At 35.7% G+C, this 11,064-nt stretch overlaps 2 protein-coding genes across 2 annotated transcripts; both read left to right on the plus strand.

Moving 5' to 3' along the window:
- The first annotated feature begins 115 nt into the window (after positions 1-115).
- LOC125824456 (nuclear pore complex protein NUP43) lies at positions 116-3,871 on the plus strand. Its single transcript, XM_049503836.1, has 5 exons — positions 116-806; positions 1,438-1,507; positions 2,489-2,726; positions 2,819-2,892; positions 3,638-3,871. Exons 1-5 carry the CDS (start codon positions 166-168, stop codon positions 3,689-3,691), a joined length of 1,077 nt encoding a protein of 358 aa, XP_049359793.1. The 5' UTR covers positions 116-165; the 3' UTR covers positions 3,692-3,871.
- An 890-nt stretch (positions 3,872-4,761) lies between these two features.
- LOC125824444 (50S ribosomal protein L35, chloroplastic) lies at positions 4,762-9,089 on the plus strand. The gene is made up of 3 exons (XM_049503818.1): positions 4,762-5,122; positions 6,007-6,123; positions 8,745-9,089. The coding sequence occupies exons 1-3, from the start codon at positions 4,847-4,849 to the stop codon at positions 8,817-8,819; spliced, it is 468 nt and encodes a 155-aa protein (XP_049359775.1). The 5' UTR covers positions 4,762-4,846; the 3' UTR covers positions 8,820-9,089.
- The last annotated feature ends 1,975 nt before the right edge of the window (positions 9,090-11,064 follow it).

An 11,064-nucleotide genomic window follows, 5' to 3' on the forward strand; every position in this document is an offset into this window, starting at 1 on the left:
ATCACTTTATAGAACTTACATTTAAGATTCGTTGACACATTCTTATCACACGAGACCTCAATATGTCTACTTTTTACAATATAGTAACCTCACCTTCTCCATAAAGTTATATATAGTCCCAAACTGTATGCTAAAACCCTCGAAGCAAAAACCCCTCACACAACAATGGCAGTACTCACTTCTTCTTCTCAAAATCTCCAAGTCCACCGTTTTCCTCAAGATCACTATATTGACTCCCTCCGTTGGCTCCCTCAACTCTCCGCTTTCCACCGTCACATCATCCTTTCAGCTTTCGATTCCGAATCCTCAACTTCTTCACTCCAAATCTTAAACAGTTCAAATTCAAGCTCAAACCCACCAGAACTCACATTTCAATCTTCACTCACAACCCCATCAAGAATCACTTCATTGACAACTTCGCAAAACCCCAATAAACCCCTTATAGCTGCTTCCACGTTTTCGGGTTCGCTGTTGCTTTATACAGCTGATTTGGTTAATGGGTCGTTGGAATTTGTGGATTCGGTGGATGAAAAGGGGTTTCATTTGGGTCGGGTTAATGGGATTGATGTGAGTGAAAATGGGTCGGAGTTTGTGAGTGTTGGGGAAGATGGGAGGATTAATTGGGTGAGTTTTGTTGGAGGGGGGTTGAGTACTAGGAAGGTGTTTGATAGTAATGGATTGGTTTCGTATGGCGCAGTGAAGTGGGCGTCTCCGGTGGAGTTTGTGAGTGGTGGGTTGGGATTTGGTCTGCAATGGTGGGATCAACGACGCCCCGGTGGACCTGTTTCGCAGTTTAAAGCTAATTGGTAATGGGATTTTAGCTGCATTGCTATTCATTTCTTGTATATGTTGATATCTGAGCTTTTCGGTTGAATGTTCATGAATGCATATATCCATGGTGTATTATTTGTGGTTCTTTGTTAATTGGTTTTGGTAGACTTCTTACTTGTGGAATATTTGATAACAAAGTACTGAAGTGAAATGAAGTTGATGTGAAGTGAAGATGCTGACTTTTTATTGCAAAATTACCGTGGCGTCTCAGCTATCACCTATAGGTCTAAATCTTAGTTAAAGTAGATAAGAGGGAGCCTGGTTGGAATGAGGGAATTGAGCCATTATATATTTAAACAGATGATATGTTTCAGCTTAGAGCTATGCTACTATCTTGATATTGAGCTGTTGAAAGAAAACACAAAAGGAGGAGAAAAAAGTAATCTTTTACCCATCTCTTCAGCATGGACTTGCAATTTGGATCTATCTTGGCCCATAAAAAAATAGAAGATAAACTTTCTGTTGATTTTCAACTCCTTAGTCATAGCATGGAAGACTCTCTCTTTGTGATTCTATGTTATACATCTTTTACCTGGCTAGACTGGTGTTTCGTATTGTATTGAGGTGAACTTCTTTTTTTTGAAAGTGTGTTTGACTACATCGCAGGACACGTGGAACTACTTCTGGAATTGTACATTCAATTGATATTCATCCATCAAGAAAGCATACTTGTCTTGTAAGCTGATATTCCTGCCTTCCGTTTTAACTCTTGATTAACAATGCTTGTCACCCCTCGTTCCTTGACCCTTTTTTCCTTTTTGATAACGGTGGTATTTGAGTTAGCTTGTGCATACAACTTACCTGATATAATCAACCGGATACCTATTACCTTCTATCAACTAAGCTACCAGGAAACTCTACCTATCAAGACTTAGGCAAATGAGAAGTATTTTACCTAGTTTGCCTTTTTTGTGATTCCAACCATGGCCAAGGTCGTCAGCAGATCTTTGACCAGTAGTTCACCCCTCATTCCCTACCTTAACAAGCTGAAACATAAAACTTCAATTACAGTTTTAATAGCTAGCAGAAGGTGAACTTATGGTTAAATGGAACATAATTTTGAGAGGTGATAACTAAGAGAAGAAAGGCTGTGACTGACTACCTTGACTTTCAGTTGCTGATAAAATTGAAAGATTGTGCCACTTGAATGTGGTTAAAACATGTATTGATATTATCAGAAATTCTAAAGTAGTGAGGGAATCATGAGTGGCATTGCTGACAAGGAGTGCACCAGTGCCATTCAACGTCATAACTAGACTAGCAGAATATTTTTTCACATAGAAAAACTGTAGCTAATAGCATATCTATACAGATGTTTTCACAAGTATGTTATTTGTATTTAACCCGTGATAGATCTGATGGGATTCCCTTCAACAAATTCTTAATTGAAAGTTCATTTCTAAGAAATATGCTGAAGTCCAAAACTCAAGGGACCAAGTAACTGAAGTATCTTCTTTTCCTATTTTATTTTTTTCTCTTTTTTTTTTGGAGATGGGGAGGGGAATGAAGTGGAGATTAGTAGAAGCAAAATAACCAGGTCATTAGTACTAAGGTCAATTATTTTCTAGGTTATGACTGAGAATGCCTGGATGTTTGCTTGTTCAGCTTGCAAGGTTGTTTCAAGTTTAATGTCTATAATTCTACTATGTTTTTGAAGGCAGGAGGTTCCTCTGGTACTGTGTTTGCATGGGATCTTCGCTGGCAACAGCAGCCTATAATGCTTTCTGGTGTTGGAACCAGTGATTTGCCCATTCTTTCACCATCAGAAAGTGATGTTTGGGAGGTCCAGTATGACAACTATACTACTTCATCCAACTACCGAAATGTGTCAGAATCACGTGTTCTTCCTGCCATGATTTGCTCAGAGGATGGCATTCTTGCCGTAATTGAACAAGGTATAGAACATAGACCTTCTTTTCCGTGTTTTTTCGTGTATGAGTTGTTTCTGATGGTCTTGACTGGTTTGGTTCGTCTTTGTTTGCCCCAGGTGAAGAACCCGTTGAGCTTCTTGCTGAACCTTGTGCCATCAACAGCTTTGACATCGATCGACAAAACCCATCAGTATGTGAAACCTTATCCAATGATAACTTCGATGTGCTTGCGTTCTTTAAGAGCATCATTTCAAGATGTTTGGTTGCAAATAATAGTATATCATTGAAATAATGGGGGAAGAATATTGAAAAACTTGTTTGAGAGTATTTCAAGTAAAATAATGGTTTTCACTTGCAAAACTTCAACTTTTTACAAGTGAAACTCATGTCCAAACACCATTTCAACTTTCAAATACTCTTAATTGAAGTGAGATTAGAATATCACCATCAATACCTCTTATGTCCGAGATAATCCTATACTCCCTAGCAAATGTGAATTGAGTAGCATATCAGAAACCTGAAGCAGGGGCAGGAGGATCATCTGATCTTAGCATGATCCTCTACTCAACCAAACTGATAGAGAAGGTTGGACCAATCGAGCTAGGAAGTGAGGCTTGTGACCGGACCAGGGGGAAGGGGAGTCGGGTAAAACTGTATTTGCTGAGCCAAGCAACAACAACAAACCCAGTGTAATCCCACATGTGGGGTCTAGGGAGGGTAGAGTGTCCTTACCCCTACCTTTGAAAAGGTAGAGAGCTTGTTTCCAAGTTGGACCAAAATCAACAGAGATTGGTGTTGCAAGGGCAAAGTGAATATCACTTTGCTCTGTGTGTCCAGGCGCCTACGGATTCATCTTTTGCTTTGCTCGACATTTCTTTTTCATATCAACCTATTAATGATATGCATTTAACATCAAGAACATTATTACCTTGCAGGACATTGTTTGTAGTTTGGAGTGGGAGTCCATAGCCATCTTGACAAGGTCTTGACTGCTTCTTCTGAAGCTGAGAACTTTGGCTATACAGCAGCAGATTTTGTTGTATTTTGAATTTGCTATATGGTTGAATTCTTCTGTTAATTATAATTATTATGAGCATGTGTGTTTTTGTAAAGGAAAAATGTTGGCAAACCTGAAGGATTTACAGATATATATTGATAATATTGACCAACTTTAGTGTGTACATATAGAGTTATTTTTAGGTAATTTGACTAATCTCTTTTACATCAAATATTAACTTAAGACTTTATGCAACACTATGTGCTTCAACTAGAAAGTCAGCCCAACACTCGCTAGAACGATAAGTATTTCTTTATTTCTATTTAGAGGTTTTGAGTTGAACTTTAATTATGAAGTCGTTTTTGTTAGATCTATTTAGGATTTGTATCAATGTAAATATTGAATATCGGATGAAAATAAAAGAATTAGAAAGCCCATTAAAGTTTATGCCAAATCTTTATAAGTTTTTAATTTACACCCACTTGATTAGTGAGATTGGGAGGGTTAGTATTCTCTTAAGACGAGAGTAGAACATATTATTGAAAGTCTCAATTTCTATTCGTCAAAGTGGAGATTTTAATTTCAAAAGGTATTTAACTACTAGGGTCATCGTCAATCACGGGGAGAAAAGAATGAACTACTTAAAATCTCAATTCCTATTCGCTCAAGTGGAGAGTTCTACTCAAATCTAATAATCCCAAACAAGTCTATATACTATATTAACTAACATATGCTTATTTAATTGGAGTCATATTGGTTGAAAAAAATTTCTAAAGCTACTAATCAAATCCTCCCGACTGATCAAAACATAAAATTTGCACATCATCTCTCCCATCCACCCATTTTTTTTTACGAAGGATAAAGGAGAAAACAATATATACATTAAATCAATTGATTCGTCGTGACAGAGTTAAAAAAAAGAGTTTAAATGAGTAATGAGAGATAATATTATTAGTCATATGAGTGTGTCAAAGTGTAATTTCACAAACAATAAGGGTACTTTACTATATTTCCATAAAATTAAATTGAGGTCCATAAATTTTTTAGAAAAAAAGTACCACAAAAGGATAGAAAAAGAGCCATTTTCAATCCTCACATTATCCATATATCAAAAAAAAAAAAAAACTTCAAGAAAACAAAAGCTTCAATGACTCTAACAATGGCTTCTTCATCTTCAACTTCACTATTCTCCACAGTTCTAAACTTTTCCCCTCGAAAATCAACAGGTTTTACTTGCCGCACCTCTGTTAACATTCCATCAATTGCCAAGAAAACATCACTCAGTCTCAGTTCTTCAAGGAACATATCAAGTTTTGCCCCAATTGTCTTCGAGAAAGTTTCGAATGCTGCAACACCCACTAATGGAAATTCAAAGACATTGACTGTAGAGTGTCATAAAGGGTATAAAATGAAGACCCACAAAGTAAAGATTCTATTTTTATCACTGGTTTTGCTGTTTGTGTGTGTTTGAGTTTTGGTTTGTGTGGAGGTTTTCTGTTGGAATTGTTGATTTGGGTGTTTGAATTTGTGATAATCTTGGAAATTTCAATCCACAGCCTTTAACTGTAGTGTGTGGCAAAGGGTACAAAAGTTTCTATTTTTCTCACTGTTTTGCTCTGTGTGTGTGTGTGTGTGTGTGTGTGTTTGAGTTAGGTTTGTTGTGGAGGTTTTATGTGGGAATTGTGATTAGGTGTTAGGATGTGTGCCAAAGGGTATAAAATGAAGACCCTCAAAGTAAAATTTGCTTCTTTTTTGCTCACTATAGTGTGTGTGTGGTTTTGGTATGTGTGGAGATTCCTATGGGAATTGTAATTGGGTGTTTAAATTTCCGGAGAATCTTAGTAGTTAAGTTGGTTGACTATCTGAATTTTCAAGTTGTTGGTAAGGGTTAGATTCCCACATATTAATTCCCAAATGCATTTCCCCCAATTTTGGAAGGAAAAAAAAGAAAGTGTTTGAACGTGTCCCAAAGGAGACAGAATGAAGAATAGGGGTGTGCAGCGGTAGGTTCGGTTTTATGTATTATCGGTTTACAAGTATTGGTTTATTGGTCGGTTCGGTTCTCATTATATTTGATGTGTGTATGCATATGTGGAGATTTTCTGTGGAGAGAAAATGACTTGTAAAGGGAATGTAGATGCTCGGGCGCTCTCTTTTTCTATGTCTTTTACCTTAACTGTAAAAATGAAGACCACAAAGTAAAGTTTGCATTTTTTTTGTGTGTGTGTTTGGATATTAAAGTGTGGAGGTTTTCTGTGAGGATTGTGAGTTGGGTGTTTGAATTTGTGATAATCTTGGAATTTTCAGGCTTCAGCAAAGAGGTTTAAGGTGTCTGGTAGTGGGAAGATAATGAGGAGGAGAGCTGGGAAGCAGCATTTGCTTAGGAAGAAGAATACCAAAAGGAAAAATAGGCTCTCGAAAACGGTTTGACTTCTTTCTCTCAGAACTCATACATTCTATTGTGAAATCTTTATATAAATTATTTGCTTGTTATCAGTCTGGAATATCAATTTCTTGTCAAACCTACTCCGAATGCCTGAATAGATTTTAGAATTGTAACTTATTCTGTTTATGTCCCATGATGTCATATCTCATAGGGAATGCAACTTTTAATTCATTCGTTGAAGTAGAAATCAGGCGATGATCTTCAGAACATTATTTTAAGGACAATGCATTTTGCAAGAGTTCTAGTTTACGTGCATTTTTCCAACAAAGTTAGGCAACTTTTGCATATCAAGAAATCAGGACATAGAAAGAACTATCTCTACTCTATATTTGAGGAATTACAGAGTCATAAAAAAGTGTAGTAATTGTAGTAATGTAATGGTGATCAGTGAATTTAGGAAAAGACTCAGCTTTTATATCGTATTGATAAGACAATGAAAAGAGACACTCACACTTCTGAAGCATTCCATGGGAAATCATCTTTTTTGTGTGCAAATATCTAGTGCTAGTTTGCAGTTCCAAGCGAAGGGAAAGAACTATGTATTCTCTAGTTTTTGGTTATATATAGAACTCATTTTTGTGTCGAAGAATTATTATGTAGCACATGGTATGACTAGCGTTGATATTCTATTAATATTCAAATTTGAGATGTTGTGAAGAGAAAATATACTTAATTTAATCTCCTTTGGCAATTGCCATTAGCTGGTTCATTTGGATAAAAGGGTCTGTGGTTTCTTTACCCATATGATACTTCATGGAGTGTGCAGGTTGAAAACCCTTTAGAGTTATTCTCTTTACCCGTTAACCTTTTCTATTCTTCCTGGCCGTGTAGTGTGCCACACTTTAGAAACGCCAAAGAAGTTATCTTCACTTACTTGTGCAAGCTTCGTGCCAGCCAATGGCCCTTATCAACAATCAAGAGGCTGAAGCGCCATTCACATCCACCTACCGAAGGAACATGCTACTGATCGCCAACTCAAAGGACTGCATACTTCCAATTCCATATAGCTAACCCCAAGCTCTTCCATTGCCTGAATTAACAACTCGAACTCCTATCACAGGGTTTCTTGTAACTCTCTCAATATGGATACAATAACTGTGATGGAAATTTCACCTCTACCATCAATAGGTTTAGCCAGGGCATTTACAACACGACCCAAATAAGCCTCACTCACAGGTATCTGAGCAATTCTTCCCGCGGCTTGTACAGAACTTAAGTGTATTAGCTTTGGTGGCAGTAAATAGTACCCACTTCTGTAAATGACTGTTGAATTGGGTTTAGGACTACGCCTATGTACCAAATAAGCCTTGCTTTCTGATAGTGATGCAGAATCCTAGGTATTTGGCTAGCCATAATTAAGCTGACATGATTTGTTCACTAACTTTTGTGGATACAATAACAGCAACAGCTATGCTCAAAATCCCAATCTAGTTGGGGTTGGTTATCTTCATGATCTATTTTGCTTTATTTGGACCTGTTTCAACTATTTTTTGTGGATCTGCAAAATAAAAATGTCATTGTCGTAGCCAGTAGGAGCAGCAACTTTTTCTTCTTAGCAAATTGAGGAACTACGTATGGTTTAGTACTAACTAGGAGAGTTAAAATGTCATTTACGCATTTGTGAGATACTTGTTTTTAAGATAGTTCTGAACAGTTCATATGATGATTCCATGATTTCCCAATAATTTGTCCAGCAGGTCCTGTAAGTGTGCTGTCAAGTACAAGTAAATTACTTATCACATCCCGACGGCCAACACAATGATGTTTATTTCTTGTCATACGGACTCTAGCTCTAGTTTTTGGCATCTTTAATGCAATGTAAATGATTGTATTTTCTTCCACCGTGCATTTTGGGATTGTGTAATTTTGTTGCATGTCACTTTCTGGAAATGGCAAAGAAGCCCTCGTTGGCACCCTTTTACCTTTACTTTCCATATGTCTCTAATAAAACCACTTGTTTTCGATAAAGATGTTCTCAAATGGTGTTTGATTCATCCATATCCGCAGGTTCTCTCACTACCCTACCTATGCATTGCCTTTTCCTTCACTGTTTCATCGAAATTTGCACCACTTATCTGCTCATATTTATGATACCACCGGCCGAATCTCGCTCATGCCTTGTCACTTGTTAGCTACAGATTTGCTTGCCCATCTGAAAAAGTTATTACCCTTGTCAATTCAGTCAATCCTTTCCAGCTGCATTATGATTATGTGATTCACCAAAATGTCCTGCAACAAACCAAGAAGTCTATTGCTACTTTAATGGTACACTTTGGAATTAGTCAAGGTGTGGGCAAGCTAGCCCAAACACCACGATTATCCAAAAATAAAAGTTTGTTGCTACTTTGCTACCAACTATCAGACCTTACCTTCCTAAGATCAATGTCTAAGTATTGAAAGGCTATTCTTATTGCAGTATAGAATGAGTGATGGTTTAAGGGAATAGAAGATAAAAACAGATATAACTTGAAGCCAAAAACCTCGTGGATGAACGTGTGTGTACTTTCTGGCGAATGAACTCTCTAATTTTTGGAGTAAGATTTGTACTACTCTTTCTTCAAAGTTAGATGACTCAGCATATAATGTTTGTGTTACACAGGTACAAGTTGACCGCAGCGATTACAACAATGTAATCGGTGCATTGCCTTACTTGAAGGTAAACCGAGCCAAGTAGGTCGAGCTGCAGTTAGAAACATACTCTTCATCAAGTTGCCAGAACCCGACGGGATTCTCTCTTTTTGTGTAGAGGATGAAGAAACACCATTGCTTGATACACTTCTCCAACTTTAATCCATCTGAAGTTCTTTGTACTAATGATTTTTCATATCATTTAGACTTGTTAAGCACCAGTAAATTCTGTTTCTTTTTTCCCTTGTAAGTTTTACTATAAACTCTTCAACATCAACTTATAATGATCAATTTGTAAGTTTTTTGTGCAAGTGAGCTTCTATTTTCTTAACTTGCCTTGTATGGTAGTCATTTCTCCTCCCTTATTTTTCTTTTTCGGTGTCTGATACCTGCATTGCTAGACTATTCTTTGCGTTCATAGATTGTGATTATGATTTATGTTTATGCAAGATTACTATAAAGATAAGGATTCATATTTGTGCCATTAAGCGCACGTCATGAGTTTTAGATCATGCATCGCTGACCCTCGGAGATTTCTCGATTATCAATATAAGAAGTCTAGTTTCTTTGATAGTGTAAATTTATTAACTTGACCCCTCCTTGTTAATTGTTTATTTAGGTGTCCATCATGAGTTTGAAACTTTCAAGTTTCGAAACATGTCACTAATTTTCAAGAATATCTCGATTATTAATAACTAGTATAAATTATAGGAACCACATATTATAAGTACTAAATAACATTCTATCCCTTCTAGTTTTCTATTTACCAAAAATCCCTTAAAAATGATGTTTGCGGGATACATAGCGTTGTGCACGGGATACATTAGGTTTGATACATTCCACATAGCGGGATACATAGCGTTGTGCATGGAATACATTAGGTTTGATACATTCCACATAGCGGGATACATAGCGTTGTGCACGGGATACATAGCGTTTGATACATTCCACATAGCGGGATACATAGCGTTGTGCACGGGATACATGCGGGATACATAGGTAAAATAAGGGATTTTTGAAAATTTTGAAATAAGTAGGGATAAATGAATATTAAAGTAAGTAAAGGAGTGTAGTTAAGTAATTTGTCCTAATAACGATAAGTTTGTTTTCTTAAATCCTTATAGGCTTATAGTGGGGCTTGAGAAGGGTAAATACAATTTAACCTTATCTTGTAAAAATAAAATGTCATATTTTTGATAGACTCTCTACACAAAAAAGGCATTTCAGAGAGCAGTTCGAAAAGAAGAATATGCAAATGAAATCAGTAACATCAATAAAATAGAACACTATGAAAAGCTATATGTAACATATAAAAAAATAACAGTAACAACAACGAACTATTGGATAGTGCCTTTTAAATAATTGTGACTCTTTATATATTCTTTATCTTTATATATATTGACTCCATGTATATAAATTTTTCAAAACAACAATATTTTAGCTTCTTATGGGACTCCTTAGCCATATTTTTAATATTTATTTAAAATATCAATATTTTAGTTTGTTAAGAGTTGAGTTATGTATTTTTTTTAAAAATTGTTTAATTGGAAAGAAACAAATATTTAACAATAGAATAGAGAAAATCATGGGATAAAATATTTTAAAAAAGGTAAAAATCTTTCAAGTTTTTCATCAGTTGCGTATTTAAAGGAGAAATACAAAAGTGGGTCTCTATCCATTGTGCTGTGAAGAGTCTTTCTCCATTGTTCGTAAAAATTCCAAAACAAGTTTCAAATCAGTCGACTCTTTTTCGAATTCAATCTTTATCGAATTGACTTCGACGGATTTTTGAAACGATCGTTTTGGATAAGCAAAGTCAATTTCACGAATTTCTTTAGAGTTTGATATTGTCGGTGAAAACTCAAAAAAACGATTAAGTATTCTTTTTAATGGTCTATTATTTAATTTGTTTATAGGTGATATTCGTAAATCGACTAGAAAATTGGGTAGAATTTTTTTTTTTTTTATGAATGCAGTGGAGTGTTTGTATGTATTGAGATTTTAACCTTTTTACGAAATATTGTAGCCATTCTAGGATTATAATGAATGAAAGTGTGTGTTTTTTATTTTTGTAGCTGGTGTTTTTAAATACAACAAATATATTATAGTCCAATACAATTATGTAATGAGTAACTAATTTGGGGATACAATCAGCAAAATGTATGCGTTATAATAATTTATTGCTGATTTGTACTGAATACTAGATACAATTGAGTATATGATACACTTTTGATTTTTGTAACTGGTGTTTTTTAATACAACAAATATATTATTGCCCAATATAATTAGGT

Source organism: Solanum verrucosum, unplaced genomic scaffold, assembly GCF_900185275.1.
Source record: "Solanum verrucosum unplaced genomic scaffold, falcon-dt-bn FXZP01000022.1, whole genome shotgun sequence".
NCBI classification, from domain to species: Eukaryota; Viridiplantae; Streptophyta; class Magnoliopsida; order Solanales; family Solanaceae; genus Solanum; species Solanum verrucosum.